At 44.0% G+C, this 22,792-nt stretch overlaps 5 protein-coding genes across 9 annotated transcripts; 3 read left to right on the top strand and 2 right to left on the bottom strand.

Annotated features, from left to right (window-relative positions):
* The first annotated feature begins 349 nt into the window (after positions 1-349).
* LOC129583087 (uncharacterized) lies at positions 350-2,542 on the top strand. Its single transcript, XM_055474796.1, has 2 exons — positions 350-600; positions 1,364-2,542. Exons 1-2 carry the CDS (start codon positions 540-542, stop codon positions 2,350-2,352), a joined length of 1,050 nt encoding a protein of 349 aa, XP_055330771.1. The 5' UTR covers positions 350-539; the 3' UTR covers positions 2,353-2,542.
* A 576-nt stretch (positions 2,543-3,118) lies between these two features.
* LOC129583095 (uncharacterized) lies at positions 3,119-8,347 on the top strand. Its single transcript, XM_055474809.1, has 3 exons — positions 3,119-3,151; positions 6,755-6,904; positions 7,525-8,347. The coding sequence occupies exons 1-3, from the start codon at positions 3,127-3,129 to the stop codon at positions 7,980-7,982; spliced, it is 633 nt and encodes a 210-aa protein (XP_055330784.1). The 5' UTR covers positions 3,119-3,126; the 3' UTR covers positions 7,983-8,347.
* A 1,275-nt stretch (positions 8,348-9,622) lies between these two features.
* Positions 9,623-11,646, top strand: LOC129583118 (uncharacterized). Of its 2 annotated transcripts, XM_055474833.1 has the most exons (3): positions 9,623-9,736; positions 10,237-10,647; positions 11,417-11,646. In XM_055474833.1, the coding sequence occupies exons 1-3, from the start codon at positions 9,637-9,639 to the stop codon at positions 11,602-11,604; spliced, it is 699 nt and encodes a 232-aa protein (XP_055330808.1). In that variant the 5' UTR covers positions 9,623-9,636; the 3' UTR covers positions 11,605-11,646. The 2 variants fall into 2 exon arrangements, 1 of the variants encoding a protein (XP_055330808.1); XR_008689725.1 differs by lacking the exons at positions 9,623-9,736; positions 10,237-10,647 and adding an exon at positions 11,160-11,228.
* A 2,599-nt stretch (positions 11,647-14,245) lies between these two features.
* Positions 14,246-15,244, bottom strand: LOC129582939 (probable G-protein coupled receptor No18). Its single transcript, XM_055474570.1, has one exon. The coding sequence runs from the start codon at positions 15,242-15,244 to the stop codon at positions 14,246-14,248; it is 999 nt and encodes a 332-aa protein (XP_055330545.1).
* A 2,371-nt stretch (positions 15,245-17,615) lies between these two features.
* On the bottom strand, positions 17,616-22,302 carry LOC129583092 (chymotrypsinogen B-like). Of its 4 annotated transcripts, XR_008689721.1 has the most exons (10): positions 22,187-22,302; positions 21,804-22,121; positions 21,064-21,466; positions 20,158-20,222; positions 19,786-19,969; positions 18,793-18,934; positions 18,607-18,707; positions 18,322-18,465; positions 18,006-18,098; positions 17,616-17,916 (listed from the first exon to the last, which is right to left on the bottom strand). XR_008689721.1 is itself a non-coding variant. In XM_055474805.1 (9 exons), the coding sequence occupies exons 6-9, from the start codon at positions 18,702-18,704 to the stop codon at positions 17,832-17,834; spliced, it is 420 nt and encodes a 139-aa protein (XP_055330780.1). In that variant the 5' UTR covers positions 18,705-18,707; positions 18,793-18,934; positions 19,786-19,969; positions 20,158-20,222; positions 21,064-21,134; positions 21,215-21,274; the 3' UTR covers positions 17,616-17,831. The 4 variants fall into 4 exon arrangements, 2 of the variants coding, with proteins under 2 accessions (XP_055330780.1, XP_055330781.1); XR_008689720.1 differs by having other exon boundaries at positions 21,804-22,267; XM_055474805.1 differs by lacking the exons at positions 21,804-22,121; positions 22,187-22,302 and having other exon boundaries at positions 21,064-21,134; positions 21,215-21,274.
* Positions 22,303-22,792: the final 490 nt, after the last annotated feature.

Raw genomic sequence — 22,792 nt, forward strand, 5'->3', positions numbered from 1 at the left:
GGTAATTACTGTCAAAAGTCAGCCAAACATTATCAAATCGTTCACCTCGTTTTGTCGCGGCCCGCGCAGTGTGTACAACGATAACTTCTGTCGATACAGAATTACGTTAAATACATCAGGTGATTAAATAACGATCAAGCGCATCCTGAGGCGGAAACTTGGTTTACTGAGTTAGGATGGAATATTTTTTTAAAACAACGACGTACTAATCCATACACCAATGTGGTACAATTTCGTACAAGTAGTGAACTCTGCGGAGTATCATCCGCTTGGTCGATGGGTTCCCCAGGCGCTGCGCAGTGATTAAAAAAATCAAGAGTTCAAATAAATACTACAGCATTACTGCGATGCCAACATTTCGTGCTTTCCTTTCTTAACTTTAGTTCAACAGAAAGGGACACTACGGAGTGGGCCAGGTGTTACAGTTGTTCGACCAGATTTATACAATTTAATGGCATTGCTATAATTACCAATGTTTTTACTAGAGTTGTCTCAGATTTTGTAGAAATCGTTCCCATTCAGTACTTGTTATAGTAATAATGCGGTTAATTGTAATCGTGATTTTTACAGCTACGCTGTTGCCCGTTTGTCGTTTTCTCGGTAAGTGTGTTTCTCCAGGCAAACCGCTTAAGGGAAGTGGCCCGGTACATGGTACCAAATTCGTGTACCTGCACCGAAACTTTCAACATCCGGTTCGGGAGTTATGGCTGTTTGAAAATTCCAAAAAGTGTAAATGCATTCAGGTGTACCAAAAGTCTCATTATGGACAGATCTCCTTCAAATTTTGCACGTAAATGCACATGGCCACGAAGAGCGTTTTTACACCGATCCACTGTTCTAGCATGATTTTAAAATTTTAAAATGAATTTCAAAAATTTTAAAATTAATTTTAAAATTTGAAAAAAAACATGGAAGTATGGATCGGTGTAAAAACGATCTTCATGGCCATGTGCATTTATGTGCAAAGTCTGAAGGAGATCGGTCCATAATGAGACTTTTGGTACACCTGAATGCATTTAAACTTTTCGGAATTTTCGAACAGCTATAATTCCCGAACCGGATGTTGCGCGCGCAAACGGTTTTCAGAGCAGTGTATACAAATCATTTGGCAACAGAATGTCATCAAACAAAAGAAAAAATGGTTTCTGAGTGCGCGAAAGTGAAAGTTTCGGTGCAGGTACACGAATTTGGTACCATGTACCGGGCCACTTCCCTTAAAATGTTTTGCAGATAGATTGTCAATCAAAACGCAGTGAAACTAAACTGCTGCAATACCGTCCAAATTGAGAAGGGTCGGTTTGCTATAAAAGTACAACATTTTGTGGTACTTAACAAATATTTGGGCTAGTGGTGAATTTTTCAGATACCGGTCTGGATTTGGAAAGCGACTGCAATCCGGCGCCAGAGGTCACACCACCAGCTACTGCAGTGCCATCGCCATCTTTACGCACCGATTTGTTGACTCAAGAAGAATGCTTGGTCTATCTCCAGATGCACGAAGACACCAAACGCTGCAGTCCAATCCGTTGGCTGGCCGATTGTCAGGCCTCTGCCTCGTCGTTCCTGATAGCCGCGACCCGAACGTACATCAACGTGGGTTGCTCCGGGGAAGATCGTGCCACCCTAGCCAATCTGACGCGCTTCATCAGTACAGTCAGTCCGCAACGCGCGGCCATCATCAGTCTGCAGGAGCGCAACGACACCACGGATACCGTACATTCTGACGTCATCGACCCGCTTCGCCAGCAGCTGGTGGAGATCACCGTCGCTCCGTGTACGACACCGCTGACCACCGCCAAAATCTACAACCTGGGTGTTCTGCCGGCGCTCGTTACACTGATCCTGGAAGACGGTCACCAGATGATCGTTGGGAAGAGAGATTTCTCCCGGATGCCAGGGATTCGTATGATCGTCTTGAAGTTGTGCAGTATGGCCTCGCTGGAACTGTACACCTTCACCGATCTGCCGCAACTGCAGAGTATTACGTTAGACAGCCACGTCGTCAACTATCTGTACAATATCCGAAATATCCAGCTAGGTTCCAAGCGCCGGATCGAACCGATGCCCGAGAAATTCAGTGCAGAGGATGTGCAGTGGTGGCGCACTCTGCACTGTGACTGCGCGTTAGCGTGGTTCCGCAATTTTCTTAAACAGAAACCGTTTCTCATGGCGGCGAGACGAGCGGGGGCGGTGGCAACTATCGGTACCTACCGAACGCCGTCGCTGGATTTTGGACGCTTTCCCGATGTGCTTAGTGTGGACTGCGCAAAGGAACTGGTCTACGACAACATCCATGCCGGCAGCCAGTTCTCCTACAACACCTCTTGCCATAATTTGCACTGTCCAGTTTAAGATGGCTTTGTCACCCGAAAAGTACAGCTATGAGGCTTTAAAAGTGTGTGCCCTTCAACTACACTGGAATTACTACACTAAACATCACATTAACTCTGTGCAAAAAGGCGAGATTTCATGTGCAAAAACTCTGAACTGCAGTCACGATAATTACGGTAAAAATTGTTACCAGAAGCCAGAAAATTAGTGTATTTATCATTCAGTCATTCACCTCGTTGCCGCTGTTAGCGGTTATAACATTCAGACTTCACAGTTCATATATTATCGGAACATATTAAAAAACAGTTAAGCAAGGCACACCTAGTTCTACAAAATTAATGAGTATTGAGTTGGAAAATAAAAGGCAGTTTACTTCGTGTACAGTACAAGGTGAAGGTACCAGTAAAAGGTTGCTTGACATGTAAAATTATTTGCTTAGCATTTGGATTTCCCAGGCGATACTCTGCACCTTGCTCAACAGTCCAAATAAATACTGCAGCAGACGCATTCGATTTCCTGGGTTAAGAGTAGTACAGCAGGGAGGGCGGTACGTTGCGACCTGTTGGAATATATAGCGAAGTAAACAAAAATGCTCAACACTGTAACATATATTAGAAGCAGTTAATTTTCTCTTGTCAGTTTTTGTACAAATTCCTCCATCCAGCATGCATGATGGCAGTGCTGCGGATCATGGTAATTTTCTGCCGTTAAAATCAGTTTTTGTACAAATTCCTCCATCCAGCATGCATGATGGCAGTGCTGCGGATCATGGTAATTGCGCTTTCTGCCGTTAAAATGTTGCCCACTTGTCTCTTGCTCGGTTAAAGTGTATTTCTAACAGTCAAACAGCGGCCAGTTCGCTTTGCAGTTCGTATCAACAATTCAAGCGCGCCTCTTTGCTACGAAGATGGAAAGTTCTCTTATTGACGGACGGACGCGTTTTAGGGGTACAAGTATAGCAAAAGGCAACACTGCAGCTATCCTGGCCATGCTGCGAGGACAAAATAAATTAGTCAAAATAAACAATCGTCGCTTGACGATATTTTTTGATTTTCTAGTCTTTAGTACGAGCGGTGGCACTGTATACTGTTATACTTGTGCTTACCGTAATACATGTGAAAATTGCATACTGGCACTGCTCTGAATTTGTCAGATGCCGATCTGGAAACCGACTGCAGTCCGGTGCCAAAGGTCACGCCAGTAACACCACCAACCGTTGCTGAATCTTCACTGACTTTGCGCCCCGATTTGCTGAGCCTGAGAAGAATGTTCAGCCTATCTAAAGTGGCATGGAGCCACCAAACTCTGCAGTCCGATCGAGTTACCAGGAGAATGTCGACCCGCCAACGCGCCAGAATTCGCCCCGTCCTCACTAACCGCAGCGTTCCGAACGTACATCACCGTGGGTTGCTCTTGGGAAGATCGTGCCACACTGGCCAATCTGACGTGTTTCATCAGTACTGTCAGTCCGCAACGCGCGGCTATCATCAGTCTGCAGGAGCGTAACGACACGTCACATCACGGACCCTTTATACTCTGACGTCATCGACCCGCTTCACCGGCAGCTGGTAGAGATCACCGTCGCCCCGTGTATGACACCGTTGACCACCGCTAAAATCTACACCCTGGGTGCTTTACCGGCTCTCGTTACCCTGGTTCTGGAACTAGCTGAGCAGCCGTTGATAGTTTGGAAGAAGGATTTTTCCCGGATGCCACAGATTTGTATGATCGCCTTTCGAATGTGTAGTTTGGCTTCGCTTGAACCGTACACCTTCAACGATCTGCCGCAGTTGCAGAGTCTGACCTTGGACAGCCATGTCGTCAATTATCTGTACAATACGTTTGATCACAAGTCTGGCCCGAAGCGCAAGGTTTCGCCAATGCCTGATCATTTCGGCCCAATGGAGTTGCAGTGGTTTCGTCACTTACACTGTGACTGCTCGTTGGCGTGGTTCCGCAATTTTCTCAAGAAGAAATCGTATCTCATAGCGGCGAAACGAGCAGGTGAAGTGGCTATGATCGGCAACAATTGGATGCCATCGGTGAGTGCCGGGAATGTGACCTTTCCCGATATACTCAGTGTGGACTGTGCGCGAGAACTGGCTTTTGATAACATCCATGCCGGCAGCCAGTATTCCTACAACACATCCTGCCAGAATCTGCATTGTTAATAGCATAAAATCTGTACTATTTTAATACATTTTTTGTTTTCCGGTAAGTATTACCAATTTTTTGTAAAAGTCATATTGTAAAGTAAGTATGGGTAGGCGTCACCGAACGGTTTTCCAATACTTACTTCACATGACTGCTACGTTTACGCGTGATACTGTCAAACCCGAAAAGCACGAGAGTTTGGGGCTGTACTCTGTACTTAATTTGTGCCGTGGTTTTTTTCGCTGTGGTTATCAAAATATTGGTAGAGGTATCAAAGATCATCACAAGTCTCACTCTTTTATTCGCAAAACTTATTCAGATTGCCGGAGCAGTGGAACTTACTGATTACGAAGCCAACTGCAAGCTGGTTGGTGACTGACGCTGCGTTATTTAGACTGGAGGTCGTCGTCCCAATGGTAGGAGGATACGGCTTCCCTTGCAGAAAATTGTTGCAAATGTAGACTATACAGCGACATTCACAACTGTACAAAACTACCACCAGCACAAAAACAGACGTTAACATGACAGCAACAGTTACAAAGCTATCCATGCTCCCACGAGTCTCAACTAAGACCACATCAAAGTTATCCAAGCGCGATGAGGCTGGAAATTAAACGCAGTACAGTATAGTGAAACATTGCCTTCCGATGGGAGTACTATTTGCAGCGCCCACACTCCTAGCCCGTCAGCTAACAAGGAACTGTTGTGGACCAACAAGACTGCGCCTTCTACTTTTTCAACCGAATACCTACAGTAAGTGGTGAAATGAAAATTAGAATGTCTATCAATACAATAGGTAAAACGGTTCTCGACAAATCGGCAATATTATGCACTTATCAGGGCATTTTTTCCTCTCCACATTCAGAAAAAAACTGCCTTCTGTATAAGGAAAAACCTCCATCAAACTGCAGTACTCTGTCGTTCTAAGAATACTTTGACCATTCTTTCAAATGCTCTTCAGGGATCGGACGGATCGGCAGCCCTCGAGAAGTCTCTCCGGTCAGGGATTGTTTGACCCATCATGGTAGCATGCAACGCCACCTACTACGGACACTGGGACATCCTTATGAGCAGACGAGAATGGACGGGGATGGCTACGTCAAGGTACTCATGGAAACCGTACAGAAAGGCACGATAATCATACGTATAAGGCTGACCGAGCCCTACTAGTACTGTTAAAGATGCGCATGTCACCGGCACATTTCCCCTTATATACTCTACCGCGCTTAATTAACGGAGTAAAGCACCACGTTGAACCGCAAGGCTTGCTTCTAATCCAGTATTGCGCCTTCAGGAAGTGCCGCGATTGCATATTTAACGTGGCATTTTTTCAATCTGTTTTATCACTGTGCTTCGCGCGAACAACAAGTTGCAAAGTTGCCCCTTTTGAAATTTCAAATGCCGTCGCCCATTTACGTACTTTCTGCATGGCCAGTGCTGTTAACACTTTCCAGGAAGAATTAACTGAGTTCTGGCAAAAGTTTCAAGACTAGGCAGCTAACCATACACTCCGAACACACTTGTATCTGGTACTACATTTTATGCGGAATTGAACTGCTGAACAGAGCTGTAATCGTATGGGAGGCCGAGCCGGACGACGGAGCCGGGCGCTTTGCAAATTATTCTAATTTGTCTGGAAGACATGCAAAACAAGCACGATAAGCGTCTTAAAAGCGGGGATGTTGACTAACGTTATACTGCACAATACTATTTAGGATTTTTGCCAAAGGCTAGGGTGCATCAGGCCACCAAGCGTTAACGCACCTGCACTGTATTGACGTATGCGGAAGGATGAGGTGCTTAGAAAATCGCGAGATAGTGTTTGCGGATGCGGCAGGAAGGTTGAAGCGGCGTCTTCGACTATCAATTTTCAACCCGTTTAGCAGGCAGTGTCCGTTTAATCGAATGTTTTAGTCCCTTAGACTTTAGGTACATGCATATACCTAGGTTAAGGGTCTAGGTTAGTACACGATGGCTTTGAATAACTTAATAAAATTAAGCCTCTAAAATTCTTTGATTTTTTCTGGGCGCTTGCTTATGATCCAAAATGCGTGTTGTCAGAACGTTCGAAAGGTGACTCAGAGAATAATGCATGCGGTTTTCGCACGGTTGCCAGGCAATTGATACCGGATTCACAGTAGCCTCAAAAACTCTAAAGTTATGTAAAATTCTTCAGGTTTCCCCGTGGACGTAATCGTGCCGTTTTAATAGCGCGTGTGCAGTCCTTCATTGGAGCTAGTATTTTCAAAAGTTTGTTTAATCTTTGCAGTTCGGATAATGATGGAACGGCGCAGTTGTCGGCCTGGAAATGCAGCAGATGCGGCTAGTGATATAATCATGAGGTTAGCTTACCATATCCTCACACTGGGATTTTTTATTATTATTGATGTGGATGGGTGTCCGCGCCAATCAACCCCGAGTAAGCGTAATCTGTCACGGTGCACGCTGAGATCCCCATGATGGCACCTCGCGATACAGACGACCGTGTTAATATACTCGTATATCCGGCAAATAAAAAAAATTCTGCGACCTGAAATTTGGCCCTCCAGTGTTTTCGAGAATGGGTGTATGGATGAACATTGTTAGCTGCTTGTGAAACCTTTTTTTGATTTTTTACGCTTAGTTGATTTGATTTTTACGTAGAGTAGTGCTTATGTTGTTGTGATTCTGATTTATTATAAGTAGCTGTCCTTAACTGTGGCAGCTTATCGTGACCGTTTCTCTATAACATTGTGCAGGCGCCTGACTGTTGCAGACGTTAAAGTGATTAAACAAACAAACACTAAAAAAACCAATGAAACGTCAGTACCAATAAATCTCCCAATTTCGTGCGTTTTCTCTCATTTTTTCTTATTTTTAAATTGCAGTTTATCATTTTTGGCCACTTCACGCCCGTGTAACAGCTTTTTAGGACGTAGTTGGCATTCGTATTTTATGACGGTCACTACAACCTACGTGTAACAAGAAGTCGTCGTTTTTGATTTTTCTTAGTGTCACTCTCAACACAACTGATAACCAGCATGACGCTGTTGATTACAGTTGAACGAGCAGAAATGGCAGTGCGTGAGGCCGAAGCCAAGATGACTGACCGGGTGATTATCCTTCCCTCTTTTGAAGACAGTACCGTGCCCGCAGAGAATGTGCGGCGCGTCCCCTTGGGATCCACCGTGACCTTCGCCTGCAACGTCACAACATCCTCTGGCAGCGCTGCTACCCAGGTGATCTGGCGACATCGCAACAAAACCGTCCGTGCCAATGAGACGGCACAGAACAACATAGGCTACTTCTACCGCCTGCAGAACACCGCCAACACCAGCCTCCTCTCCATCCATAACGCCACACGGGCCACGGCTGGGACAGTGGAATGTCTGCGACCCTGCAGCGGGCGCGACTTGTGCCTGATCGAGGATTATGAGTTACGGCTACAGTATCGCGTCCAGGAGGTTTTTGGGCCAGCTATGCGCAACGTGTCGACACCCTGTGGAAATTCTCCATGACTTGTGCCGGTCGGTTTGACTGCAGTACTACGCTAGCCAAGAATCATTTTATCTGGAAATATGACGGACAGTTTGTAACGGCCCCATACGCCTATCTCGCGGCCATTGCGGAGCGTTCCCACTTTCCCGGTGTGGATCACGGGGAATTTGCCGGCAGCGCTTCCCCTAGCGGTGAGACGGATCCGCTCTGCATTACCACACTGATCATGACGATGAAGAAGACGATCAATCATCGACCGGCACGGGTTGACTGCTGGGTGCGCACGGATGTAGACACCCACCAATGGTTTGTGCAGTCAGCTTATGTGCAGTTCACACAGTCCTTCCGCTAAGCTCGACGATGAATTACGAGCATCTGATACCTTGCATGCTTAAGCAATTATTAAATGCTTGAGTTGCTAGCTAAAATGTTAAACTACTGAAGGTTTATAATGTTTAATTTAATTTATTATGTCAATCTCGGGGGGATTAAAAATACTAGTATTGCAATAATTCTTGGCGAATATTTAGCTGCATGCCGAAATTAGTGGCAAACAATTCAGGTTTTAATCGCGAAGGAATTCAAGAAAAACGGTAAAATGATCTGCAAAATAAGAGCAGCAGCGTTAATGTCAGCACGTAGCTGGTTTCATGTAAATAGCATGATTAAGCGTAAGTTGACCATACCCCGCAGCCCCGCAGGACTGTAGACTATCATGATATGTACGCATGTAATCGGATTAAGATTAGCTGCGGCACGATAAGCTGTGCGCTTCCTTGCATTGTTTATTGGGAAGTTGATCCGTGGAATTAAGCGCTTTAATCGAGGCACTGTCTGGCGAAAAAAATATCGATTCGCTATAATTATGTTGTGTCCCACCTGGAAACTTTACAAGAATCGTGCGTAAGCCGATCTGGATGGCATACAATTCTTGTTTTCACACTTTTTGCGTTCGTAATCTGGGAATGTCGTGCACGGATTAATGCGATAATTCAGCGGCGCGACGTTTGCGGATTACAAACCTAAATGTCAGTATCTAATTCAAGGACAATATTGCTTCCCTAAGTCAGTTACTGTACACTAACCCTGCACTTGACAGAAATTTGTACGCATTGAGCGATACGGTACTGTATACAGTAGCCGGATAAACGTTCAGCCGATTCACGTTTATAACATGCACTAGCTGCAGGCCGTGTATGTGAATGGTGAATGCGCTCGTGCAAGTGCGAGTGGCTGCATTGTACAAATTTCCGTCAAGTGCATGGTTAGAGTACAGTATCGAATCGACACGCAAATTAAGCACAACACAAAACTGCCTGTAGCACCCCGTTAATACTGTATTTATATGCCTGTAAGATATTATTTCTGTCAGTCGACATAACGCTACGCATGTATTCAAAGATGTTGGTGCTTCAAAAGTTGACCTTAAAGGCAATCTTTCTTCTTCTGCACTTTTGGCTCAGTGAAAGCGTGTCACCTTTAGACGAGAAATCAAAACCCTATTATCATCCTGACCATGGTAAAGAGCTCCGCCCGGAAGTTACTAACTTACGGCAAGTGTTTATGCACGTGATTGCCGGTTATACGATTGTGACGACGACCATTAACATCCTCACTGCCTTCATCCAAGTCACCTTAATCGTACTGGACTCCGACAAACGTTGTCATGAAACGATGATCTTATACTCCCGCTGGGCGGAAGAAGACTATCAACATGGCGAGCTGATGCTGATACTGGGACGAATAGAGTCTAAGTTGGGGAACCGACGCAACAGTAAGTCATCGTATATCACCCACTTCAGCTAATCCGCTTTTCTGCTGATAACAATTTAATGTATGAATGTGCCATCAAAGGTCATTCAGAGATATTGGCCAGACTAAAAATATCAACAGAAAGAAGCCCAAGTTTAATACGGCAGTTGGCTCAGTACATATCGTGCTTATACTGTTGCATCTTGCATGCCCTTTCCCGGTCTTTTGTTCCATCGACTTCCACTTAAAATAAATAAAATACATGTAGATAGACAGAATTTCTTAGCATTATCCCCACCCATAGACAGAATTTAATTCTTACTGTTGGATGTTTTTCTTATGCGTAATGTTTGGCTTCGATATTCACTGGCACTGTCATCAGGCATCAGGTTTTCGATATGGTTTGGCGGCGTACCAAATAATATTACGTTGACTGAATAGCGACATTCGAAAATTTGATAATAGTGTAATATTAAAATGCTATATAAAATCTGGTATTAACGATATATTAAAATGTGGTAGCAATAAATGGGATCGCAGCGCCGCCACCAACCACCACCGGAAATCTAATCGACGATGTTGCACCGGAACAAGCCGTCAACATGCTTATCGAAGAATTAAAGAGCGCCTTGAACCTTACCGAAGCCACCGTGAAGCAGTTGAAGGATGCCGGCTTCACCGGCACCGATGACCTTTCAGCTTTGGCTAAGTCCTCCAGGTTTCCCGAAAACCTAAGTTTCGTCACCCAAATCCGTGACCGCACCGTAATTGAAAGCTACCTCATCGACAATGCCACCGAAATACCGGATAGTGCGCCAGTAACCTCGGCATCCATTGTAAATGAAAGTGGACCAGAGCACAGACAAGCAAGTCATCCATCAGCCAGTTCATCACAATCCAGAAACAGTCGGCATCGCCATCCTTGGAAAGCAGGTGAGGGTAGTTGTGATAGCAGTGACAGCGAAGTCGATACAAAATCGTTTATCCGATGTCGTCATAAATCTGAAATACTATCCTCCAGATCCTCGAGATTTGCCCAAGAGCGGTCGAATATTATCATTCCCGCATAAAATTGCTTATAAGGCTCCTGTCAGTAAAAAGCGTAATCTAAAGGTCATGGCTCTTTTGTTCGAAGAGCTAATTCAGAACAGTCTATCGATTGCTGATATAATGCAATTAATGCGCTGTAATTATCCATTGCATTTTCGTGCACTTTAATGAAAGCAGAAGGAAACTTTGTGTGAACGGAGTTGGGTATGAATTAGATATTAATGCACAGGAATTATAAGCATTAAACATTAGTTTTGTCTGTGAAGCGCTGTGTGCGGCATTTATGTCTTCAGGATATTACCAAAAGTGATAGTAATACGCCTCCTTTAATATTTTAATGGATACGAATCATACGATACTGTTGGAGCCCAGCATATTAAAGAAAAAGTTAATTTCAGAGTTCAGTCTCAGTCCTGGAAAATGTAAAAAGTGTTCACCGGAAGGGGCGAAGCCAGATGGCAACGGTAAGGCATCTCATCGCAAAGTGACGCAGGCAAACAAAGTACTAAAGCTATGCAAACATATAATATATAAGCGCTTAGATGTTTGATTTGCGGCACTTTTGCTTTAATAGCTTGTTGGTATATATGACCTTTTGCGTTTGAATAATTATAAGTTAGCACTGCGCTTTCACATTGCTGCTTTATTCTAGATTCCTGCTTAAAATCTCATTGTCAGCCAAACCTAGCGGGATCTCACAAAACAAGACCCCGTCTTCTTATCGTGTCTGAACGACCTGCCCAGATCCCACTACGGCCTTACAGAGGCTTACATGACCAACCCAGCTGTTTTGATAGCTGTCTCCGTGCCAGCCGTACCGATGACGAAGCCGATCCGTAGTTTCGACCTGTGAACTGCTTATATATGATTTAGTTGGAAAAACACCGCCATTAGGCGCTCCCGATAGCGTGGTCACAATAAATTCTTACGGATACTGTATAGCCACCATCACGATTTTAGCATTCTCGCTTCTTTTTATGGCAAATCGATAATATAATAAATTTTTTCTTATTTATTTATTTATTTATTTATTATTATTATTATTTTTTGTTTACGTGTGAATTAATAGCCACTTTGAAGAATTAAGCTCTAAAGAAGAATCCTATTATATTATTCGAATTCGAATACTTATTTCGAATACCTACTTGTTAATAAAACAAATATACTGACTTTGAAAACCGTGTTTGTAAAAGTACTATCGGTAGAATGTATGTTGAACCGCACGTATGGCCAGTTGTCTCGGTAGTCAGTACTTCTTCATAAAATAATTATAACTGGTATGAACTGGTATGAACTGGTATGAACTATCACAGTCGTCCGATCGCGATTCAAGATTCAAGATGAGATTCTGTGTGCGTTTGCCTTGACAATATCACCGCCCTTGTAGTGTGGCCACTGGCACAAGTTGTAAAGGAAAGCAAGTACTGTAAACGGGAAATGTTAGATGCCACGAGTTTAACGTTGACAGAAAATTCCGTTTTTAATTTTACAATCAGTGCGAGGCGGTAGTATTGTACAGCAATTACACGCAAAAGACGGCCAAACTCACGCACAGGTTCCTAAAATATGCGATCGTCACGGTGCACATCCAGTATTGTACATGCGGGTGGTAATCGGCGAATGCGGAACGACAAGAACCTGCGAGCGACATGTGCTGTTTTAAGAATATGTTGATGTTTTTCTCATTAGTAACACTTTCACTATGCGGTTTATTTACGACCATAAAAGAATAGAAAACATGGACCATCGACGGGATACCGCTCAGTACTTGCTAACTGAACGGAAAACGGCGTACTTGGCATCGATTATCGTGGCAGGATGTTCTGCGGTGCGTCGAACATTGTGTCCAAATGTAGGTGCCTCGTAACGCCAAAAACTGTTGGCATGCCAGACTGTCAACTATTCCGAATGCTGTGGAACAAAACAACCACACTATAAAATTTGTTAACTTTTTCAGTTTTTTTAGTATAGTTTTCTGAGACCGTAAAGTACGTACTACGAGTGTTCCATATTTTTTTATTAAAGATGTTTTTTGGACACTATGCTTACAATTCGTTTAGAGACCCACGGTACAGGAGAGATACTAGTCTGACGATTTCTCAAAATATCGTGATGATGAAGTGCATTACTTCCATTTCGATTGTACGCTACACACTTGTAAAAACGTTTTACCTATACGTTGACTGCATACACCGTGGAGACATTATCGTAACAGCATAAAAAAACTTTTGAATTGGCAAAACGTAAAACTTTTGAATTGGCAAAACGTTGGCCTGTCGTAGAAATAGCCCTGACAATCCAGAGTAAATGTTGCTTTTCGGGTACCCTTTATCCTTTAACAGAAAATTCGTAGAGCTTGAATTAATTTTCTGTTGTTTATGTGTAAATCAGTTTTTTAAGTATTTCTATTGCATTTCCTGCTACAAATGGATGCAGATGTCTAAGGACAACTTAACGTCCGGCATAATGTCTGTGCAGCTAATTTTATTCACGTCATCCGGGCGAGTAATTAATCATCATGGGTGTAATCTCCTCGTTTAATAGCGCCCTGGTAATGTGCGGCAAAAGCGTATCAGCGACACAGAAGGCATCGTGATACTGACCACTATGAGACGTCTGGACTGAGGCCGCCTTTTTTTCGTTCTCTCTTCGGGCCGTGATTTTGGCCAATGGTTCATATCTTGGTGCTCATGCGAACATCAGGCACATACTGGAATTGGATTCGATGCTGCTGCTTTCGGTAATTTTAATAGCTGCTGCTAGTGATTTTTAATTTTGAGTTTCTCTTTTCCGGCGGAACTTCCAAAAATGCTGTAGGCAAATTGGTCAGATAAGGTACAATTACTGTAGACAAAACATGTTGAACCGTATAGATAACTTTCGCCTTAATACTCTGCAATATTGTTGTTTTTAATACGAGTCTTATTGCCGTCTACGTAAAAACATAAGAAATAGGTCGATGCTGCAATATACAAGGGAAAACACGGGTGTTGGCTGCGTGCACGGGTGCTTGTATGGCAGCGTGCACAGCTTTTTCAATTTAAATGTTTTAATGATTCTCGAATTTCGGTCTAACACTTATAGTTTTCCAGGTCTTATTCAACCACAACAGTTTTTTTAACCGGTTTCTTACATATTTTTTCATGTACCATAAATCCATAATCTACAGTATTAATAGTTACAGATACTTGGTTTTGCGGCTCAGAATTTTTCTACACGGCTTGATGCTAATGAGAACGGTGTCAGCTGTATGCTTTATAAGCGGCAACCAAGTGTATTCGCAGCAGACCCTGCTCAAAAGTGACCGTTCCAGGATCCATCCCGAAGCAAACACGGTAGCCATGGCTATATATTACAGAAATTCTCATGAAGAAGCTATTACAGAAATTCTCTTTCTGATTTTTTTTAATACTCTTTTTCTGACTGACTGATCACCACACATCCTAAGCACCCTGGAAAGCTAAATCAAATTACTTGTTGACTAATGCGTCGTCGTAATCCTCTGCGGTTTACACAACCGGTTGCGGCACGCACCCACTTTCTCCCGGAATCCCCGCAGCGCCATGGCGAACAGGATGGGGTCCAGCGCCGGCTGCAGCGACCACAGCAACTCCACCGCCACGGAGAACCGGGTGCGCCGCACCCGAAAAAACAGTATCAAACAGTAGTTGATCACCTGCGGCGTCCAGCACACACAGACGCATCCTGTCAGCAAAGTCAACACCAGGAACGACCGGCTGCGCACGGTCCGCAAACTTTGCCCGGTGGGTACGCGAGGTCGCCGCGCGGGACCCTCCCCATCTTCCTCCGGGAAAACCTCCCGCAGTGCCCCGATCCTTCGGCGGCGGAAACGCCAGTACCAGATCAGTGGGTACGCCGTTACGATGATACACAGCGGCGCGATGTAGAACAGTCCCACACTCGCGTAGATAAAACGCTGTTGCAGCAGGTTCGCCGCGTTCACCACGCACAGGACGTTGTCCTTCGGAGTGCGGTACAACACCCCATCGACGATCAATCCCGGTAGGACAAACAGATTGATGTAGATCCAGGGCAGCGCATTGATGACCTTTGCCGTCGTCTTCTTGTGCTTCTGCTGGTAGCTGATCGGGAAGAGCACCGCCCACAGACGGTTCGTCGTAATCAGGACGTGGCACTGCATCATCAAGGTGTCGGAGGAGAAACGCGCGAAGTCGGCGAAGATGTAGGTCTCGCAGAAGATGTGGGTGTGGGGTTGGTGGGGGTCGAAGGTCAGGATGAGTTTCAGCGGGACGCCGACGGTGGCGTGGAAGAGGTTGGCCAGGTTGAGGTTGATTAAGTAGGTGATAAAGGGGTTGCGGCGCATGGCGTGATCGGTGAGGAAAATAATGAGAACCAGGGTGTTTAGACAGAGGGTCACAGCGAAGATAGAGAGTTCCGTGGGGAGGGCGTAGGCTAGTGCGGAAAGGGATGGTGCGTATGAAGCATTGGATTGGTTCATTGCATTGAAGACATTTGAAAATAAATTACCGGCACATTCTTTCCGCTCCAGAAAGCGTTCGTGTAAAAGCGATACCGAAAAGCCGAGAATTTAACCAGTTTTATATCTGCTTAAGATAGTCATTATGCTTTGGCTACCCAGAGCAAATCATGGTTCTCTCCGTAAACTAGCATTTTTTTAAAAAATGATAGTCTCCCTCCGGAATAAGCTCAAAAGATCACAGTAATGGTTTGACTGCAATAGCACAGGCATACAAGGTTGTCCGGACGACGCCAAATTACAAGACGATGCAAAGACGGCCGTGTAATGTGGTGCCGGCTGTTGGGAAATGAGATCTTTCCGGAGTCGCTCCCTTTAATCAATCACGCAGTCACGAGCAAATTCCACTTGGCTATCATTTTCGGCTACGGCCAGATCACGCTAATACGCATCAAAGCAGCGAAATTAGCCTTTACGGCTAATCACTATATAATAATCGCGTAAGCCTTAACGAAATTCCCACTCTGTCGAGTTCGTCAGCCCGATCCATTGAATCAAAATTCCATCTCTACGTATCATTCGATAGCCCATGGTGTGTAGATTTGCCATCACAAGTCAGTTTTTAGAGAAAAACAAAGGTTTGAAGGAAAAGTTCAAAAACTTTAACATAGAAAGCCAATAGGAAAAGTTGAAAATCCACCACTGCAAAACTTACCACCCCACCACTGTCTCGACAGCTAAAACGCGTTTTGGTCAACTTTGCTGGGATGGGAGGAAAGTTCTTGAATCAGGACCACGTATTATTCCGTAGTATTGATTCTTGAATGAAATCATGAATTTTTCATAAGCAAATGGCGTCAGAAACAGTGAGATGTAGGTAGGAAAGAAGACCTAACAAAGTCTGCGAGTACTGTACGGAACTGCTCAAAACTGTTTCTCAATGAGCTGCCGTTCGCAGTGGTTTGACCAGTTTAAAGTTGCAACGTCTCCACGGGCGGTTGCCATTGGTACTGATATACCGTTGAAGCCGCAAAAATTTGCAATGACTTGCGACTCGCAAGTTGCGAGTACTGTTAATTTGTTTTCTGTGGAACAAGATGCCCGAAAACGATGGTACTGCATGTTTAGGGAGGATGATATTGTATGTTTATGGTCTAGGGACAGCAACCTGGCAGCTGCATATCCTACACGAGCTTCGTTAAATTAACTGCAGCAAAGCTATAGAAGACATTAGAAGTATAGCTAACAAGTTTTATTTGAGTGACTGCATAATAGGTAGTTGCTTAGCGGTCGTTAGGCGCGTCATCCAAAGGGAATGCTTCATGATTGAGAACGAGAGATTTTGCGAAACCTTCAATAATTTCCTTCGTTTTTCATAGAAGGCGGAGCCGCAGGCGACGCCGAGCTGCGGCGCTAGCGGAGCTCGCGGAGCAGCAAGCGAGGCAACCTACATACTTTACATCTTCTGCTAAACGAGCGACGAAAGAAAATTAAGAAATATTACAATATTTTAAAATGGCTACTTATGTTTTCTAAAAAGTAATTTACTGTTAATTGCGTTGTGAATGCAAAACAACAGAAAACCAATTGAAAGTCGGAAAATTTTCTGGTAATTTGATTGTCAAGCGGGAGTGTTTGATTCCGTCAGTAGTATTTCCAGACAGCCACTGCAAGGCTAATGCCTAATGGTACCTTACCTGTACAGTGAATTTCGAAACAGCGCGGCTGAGAGAGCGAATCGCGATGGTAAAAATGGGCAGGCAGATAATTTGTGTTTAACAGTAAATTACACAGCTACTGTTTTGCAACTGGGCAAATAATCTGAAATTTTGAATGATACGAGTAGTTAATTAGTTGTTTACTGTTGTGGTGCGAAGGATTCGTTCTGTAGAGCTAAGTCGAAAGCCGGTCCTCATGAGCCCTGTCTAGGGTTGTCCTGGCAGTCCAGAGACATCAAGAATTTGAAAACAGTTATTTCTCTGCATTGAATTATTCATCTCTTATTTATTCCGCGCAATTTGCGCGGGGTCTACTAGTTACGTATATAAATTTGACCAACCGAAAACCAGAAAAGATAGTACAGACTGCAGTATACAAGTGTCATTTCCCGATCACCCATGCCAGGCCTTTCCTGTTTCCGCTCATCATTTGGCGAAAAACGGGGCGGGTTGATCTTGTTAACGCTACCATGAACAGTATGCACATTCGACACGCTAACCGGTAGCGGCTTGTTCCGTTTTCCCTGATACGCTTCTGACGTGCTCGTTTTTCTTGTTTACTGGAGCAATATGACGTGGATAGTGTCTACTAATGGTGCTAATAAAAGTGAGCAGACGGATGTTGACAAAATAACTGCGCACATTCGAGTTCTTTATTATGTGTTTTGCTTGTGATACCATGGCCACAACAAAGTCACATGCGAACTGAAAGCTGCCTTATTATGGCAATTCTGAATCCTCCATGCAGTATTATTCATGTAATGAGAACATAAATTTGCCTTATTATGGGAATTCTCCATGCAATATTATTCGTGAAACGAGAGAACGGACACAAAAGAACAAGTCAAAGATTTGATCAGAAGATTCGCAAAACAGTGTAAAAGTCTGCCCTATGTTTCCATCGTGCTGGCTATCCAATCCAGCACGGCCGAGGGACGGGCGTACACTGTGGGTACCCATGGATGCCCGCATCCACTATAAAATGTACACAAGCACCGAATTATTCATGTGGTTGCTACGAGAAATATGAAGACGCTGAAGGTTTCCCAGTTATGCGGACTTACAGAGACGACACAAACGATGTGATGCCGTGCAGTGTCCACTGTCCGGTCGCATCGTCACGGCACACCAGGGGACCGCCGCTGTCACCGGAACAACTGTAAAGTACAACGTGCGCGCTTAACAACATAACAAATGCAATGTTCAACAAGACTGGGAAAGGTCAGTTTCTCTGTGTAAGCTTTGCGCGACGCGCAAGCCGTAGTCCCGTATAAAACGTGCAATATGTGGAAACAAGCTTGGAAACCATATGCTGCAGACTGCAACGTATGCCGTGCACCCATTACACGGTTTGTGAAAGGTCAGCCGGTAAAGCAGTACCTGCTTTTTCCGGATGTCAGCGTGCAGATCATGCGGTCCGTAATCACAGCGTAGATTCGTTTGCAGATAGTTTGCGAGTAGATTTGGACGTCTACTTGGCGGAGAGCGAACGGATACACCGGAGCGGAGAGATTCTTGGCGGTACTGTAATTTAACACGAGTTTAAAGATACCGCAGGTGAAAGCTATACATAAAGATATTAGAAATAAAAATACTGAGTAAAGACAATTTAAATTAATATGTAAGTACTGATAGCAGACGAGGTACTGTACGGACTGTTCTTACCTGCCCCAGCCAGTTGTGTAGCATGTCGCTCCAGCTGGTGGATCGCTGGATGCGTTGGCCGGTAAACACACTGGTTGAACATGCTCGCTGAAGTTCATTACCTAAAAAATCGCCAAACTGTTAACATACGAGAAGATATCTGTACGTACAAGATGTGTACAGTGTGTAAAAAATTCGGTGGCGTACTCGTTTTGTTTTCAGCAGACAGTAGTCGTTGTTGACGCGATTACCGGCTGCGCCGTATTGTGGATGGACGTGCACACTGTCCAGCAGTAAACCGAGTTCAGTTGCTCTAGCAGCGTCGTTGTAATAAGCACGTAACCTACCGCTGATAAAAGTCGAAAATTAATGATAAACTTCAAACAAAAAATATTACATCAGCGCTTTTAATATTTTTGGGATACGTGCGCATAGTTTGTTGAGAAACCCGCGATCCAGACTACTAGTGCTTTACAAATTCGGTTTTCAAAGTTCGTATAATTGTTTCGAATTCGAATAATATTTGGATTTTCCTTTAGAACTTTAATTCTATTATCAGAGGATATCTGAAGACGGTCGACCCAGGTTTCCAAACACGTGATCATCCAGCGGTACTACCCAGTGCACTACCCTACACACCGACACCGTAGGCATGCTAGGAATTTTGGATCAGAGTACCGACCCGATGCTGACATCTTACTGTCACTGTGGTGTATTAATTACTGTAGGTAATTAACGTTTAATAGATTTCACCCAACACACAGTAATGAAACTCTTGCAAAGTCGCTTTCAAGTTGCAGTGCACACTCGGAAGGAAATGGAAAGCGGATATCAAAGAAAATTAATTATATATATTAATTATATTATAAGAAATGAAGCCATAAAAGAGGCGAGAATGCTAAAATCGTGATGGTGGCTGTCGGTTAGAGTTTATTATGACTACGCTATCGGGAGCACCTGATGGCGGTACCGGTACGTGATTTTCCACTAAATCAGATACAATGTAGGACAAAATGGTCGCATAGCCCCATACCCAGCATTCTGTACGCATGCGGTGCAGTGCACTTGTACGAACCGGATAATTTTTGAACTCAGTCGTACAGTGCACTGCACTGCATTCGTACTGAATGTGGATATGTTGGGTATGCGACCATTTTGTCCTAAGCTGTATGAGCGGTTAACAGTACGAAACTACTGTACAGATTGACGTCGTCATCAGCACGGCCAGCACGGAGACAGCTATCGAAGCAGCTGGGTTGGTCATATAAGCCTCTGTAAGGCCGTAGTGGGATCTGGGCAGGTCGTTCAGACACGATAAGAAGACGGGGTCTTGTTTTGTGAGATCCCGCTAGGTTTGGCTGACAATGAGATTTTAAGCAGGAATCTAGAATAAAGCAGCAATGTGAAAGCGCAGTGCTAACTTATAATTATTCAAACGCAAAAGGTCATATATACCAACAAGCTATTAAAGCAAAAGTGCCGCAAATCAAACATCTAAGCGCTTATATATTATATGTTTGCATAGCTTTAGTACTTTGTTTGCCTGCGTCACTTTGCGATGAGATGCCTTACCGTTGCCATCTGGCTTCGCCCCTTCCGGTGAACACTTTTACATTTTCCAGGACTGAGACTGAACTCTGAAATTAACTTTTTCTTTAATATGCTGGGCTCCAACAGTATCGTATGATTCGTATCCATTAAAATATTAAAGGAGGCGTATTACTATCACTTTTGGTAATATCCTGAAGACATAAATGCCGCACACAGCGCTTCACAGACAAAACTAATGTTTAATGCTTATAATTCCTGTGCATTAATATCTAATTCATACCCAACTCCGTTCACACAAAGTTTCCTTCTGCTTTCATGTTGCGTGATTTAACTTCGAAGAAGCGAAGTACGATCAAACTTGAACAATCCATTAAGGAAAGAAAAATACATGGAGGAATCAGATTACAGAACACAGCACGTGCTTTCATTAAAGTGCACGAATCTGCCATGGATAATTACAACACATTAATTGCATTATATATTTTGCCCCAATTACCGAGCGTTTACTTCCGTTGGGCAACGAAAATCCCAGACGTTTCGCTGCTCTTCTGAAGTCATCATCAACTGCGCTACGAGTACCGCTTCTTTTTTTAATCCGATACGCACTGACACCAAAAATTCAACATACTGCAACTCTGCAAGTGTGTACTCTTGTATGGTCACTGCATAATCACCTTCAGTTTCTTCCGCCACAGTATGAGCAATCGTTAGACTGTTCAGAATCAGCTCAGCTTCGAACGAAAGAAACGTTAGATTACGATTTTTACTGACAGGAGCCTTATAAGCAATTTTATGCGGGAATGATAATATTCGACCGCTCTTGGGCAAATCTCGAGGATCTCGAGGATAGTATCTCAGATTTATGACGACATCGGATAAACGATTTTGTATCGAATCCGCTGTCACTGCTATCACAACTACCCTCACCTGCTTTCCGATGATGACGATGCCGACTGCTTCTGGATTGTGATGAGCTGGCTGATGGTTGACTGGGTTGCCTGCGCCAGTAACATCGGCCTCAACTGTAGATGAAGGTGGAGCAGCCTCCACCTTCATCTACAGTTGATGCCGAGGTTACTGGCGCACTATCCGGTATTTCGGTGGCATGGTCGATGAGGTAACTTTCAATTACGGTGCGGTCACGGATTAGGGTCACGAAACTGAGATTATCGGGAAACCCTCCAGGTTTCCCGATAATATCAGTTTCGTGACTTAGCTAAAGCTGAAAGGTCATCGGTGCCGGTGAAGCCGGCATCCTTCAACTGGTTCACGGTGGCTTCGGCAAGGTTCAAGGTGCTCTTTAATTCTTCGATAAGCATCCCATTTATTGCTATCACATTTTAATATATCATTACTATCACATTTTAATATCAAATTATTATCACATTTTTCGAATGCCGCTGTTCCATCAACGCAATATTTTTTTGTCCATCCACATGTACTGTTATTTTACATGGAAGTGGAAGGAACAAAGGAATGAGAAAGGGCATGCAAGGTGCAATAGTACGAGCACGGTACTGAGCCAACTGCCGTATTTAACTTGGCCTTATTTCTGTCGGTATTACCGGCTTGTCCAGTATTTCTGTATGACCTTTGATAATGCTTAATCATAAACTTACTGTCAGCAGAAAAGCGGATTAACTGACGTTTATAATACGATGACTTACTGCTGCGTCGGCGTTTGCGCTTGCTGTTCAACCGCCACTCAATCCGCCCTAGCGCCAGTAACAGCTCCTGATGCTGATAATGCTTCTCCTCCCAACGAGAGTATAAAGTAATCGTTTCATGATAACGTTTGGCGGAGTCCATCAGGATTAAGGCCACTTTGATAAATGTGGTGAGAATATTGACGGTTATGGTGACCAGCATATATCCGGCCAGAACGTCGGCAAGCACCTGGCGTAAAGTACTGGCTTCCGGGCGGAGCTCATTACCATGGTTCGGATGAAATTCGGGGATGGACTTCTCGCCTAACGGTTTCAAGCCTGCAGTAAGCCAAAAGTGTAAAAGAAGAAAGATTGCCCTGAACGTCAATTTCTCCAGCACCAACATCTTTGAGTAGATGCAAAAGCAGGCGCAGCTTTACGACTGACAGAATGATGTCTTATAGATAAATTTAACGAGGTGTTACAAGCCGTCTTGGGTTTACTTTGCTGTCGAATCAATAACTGAAGACTGAAGTGAAAACAACATTATCCATGAATTAAATACTGACATTTGGGTCTATAATCCGGCAACGTCGCACGCTGAATTACTGCATTAGTACGTGCACGACATTCACCAGATTACCAACGTAAAAAGTGCGAAAACAAGAATTGTATGCCATCCAGACCGGCTTACGCGTAATTCTTGTAAAGAATCCAGGTGGGACACAAGATAATTATAGCGAATCGATAATTTTTTCGCCCGACAGTGCCTCGATTAAAGCGCTTAATTCCACGGATCTATCCTCGCGCGTACATTAAATTCTCAATAAACAATGAATGGAATCGCACAGCTTATTGGGCCGTAGCTAATCTTAATCCGCTTACATGCGTACATAGGCATGGTAATCTGCAGTTCTGCGAGGCTGCGGGGTTTGGTCAACTACGCTTAACCATGCTAGCATGAAACCAGCTACGTGCTGACATTAACGCGCTGCTCTTATTTTAGCAGA

The sequence above is a fragment of the Paramacrobiotus metropolitanus genome, unplaced genomic scaffold (assembly GCF_019649055.1).
Source record: "Paramacrobiotus metropolitanus isolate TYO unplaced genomic scaffold, Prichtersi_v1.0 Parri_scaffold0000009, whole genome shotgun sequence".
Classification (NCBI taxonomy): Eukaryota; Metazoa; Tardigrada; class Eutardigrada; order Parachela; family Macrobiotidae; genus Paramacrobiotus; species Paramacrobiotus metropolitanus.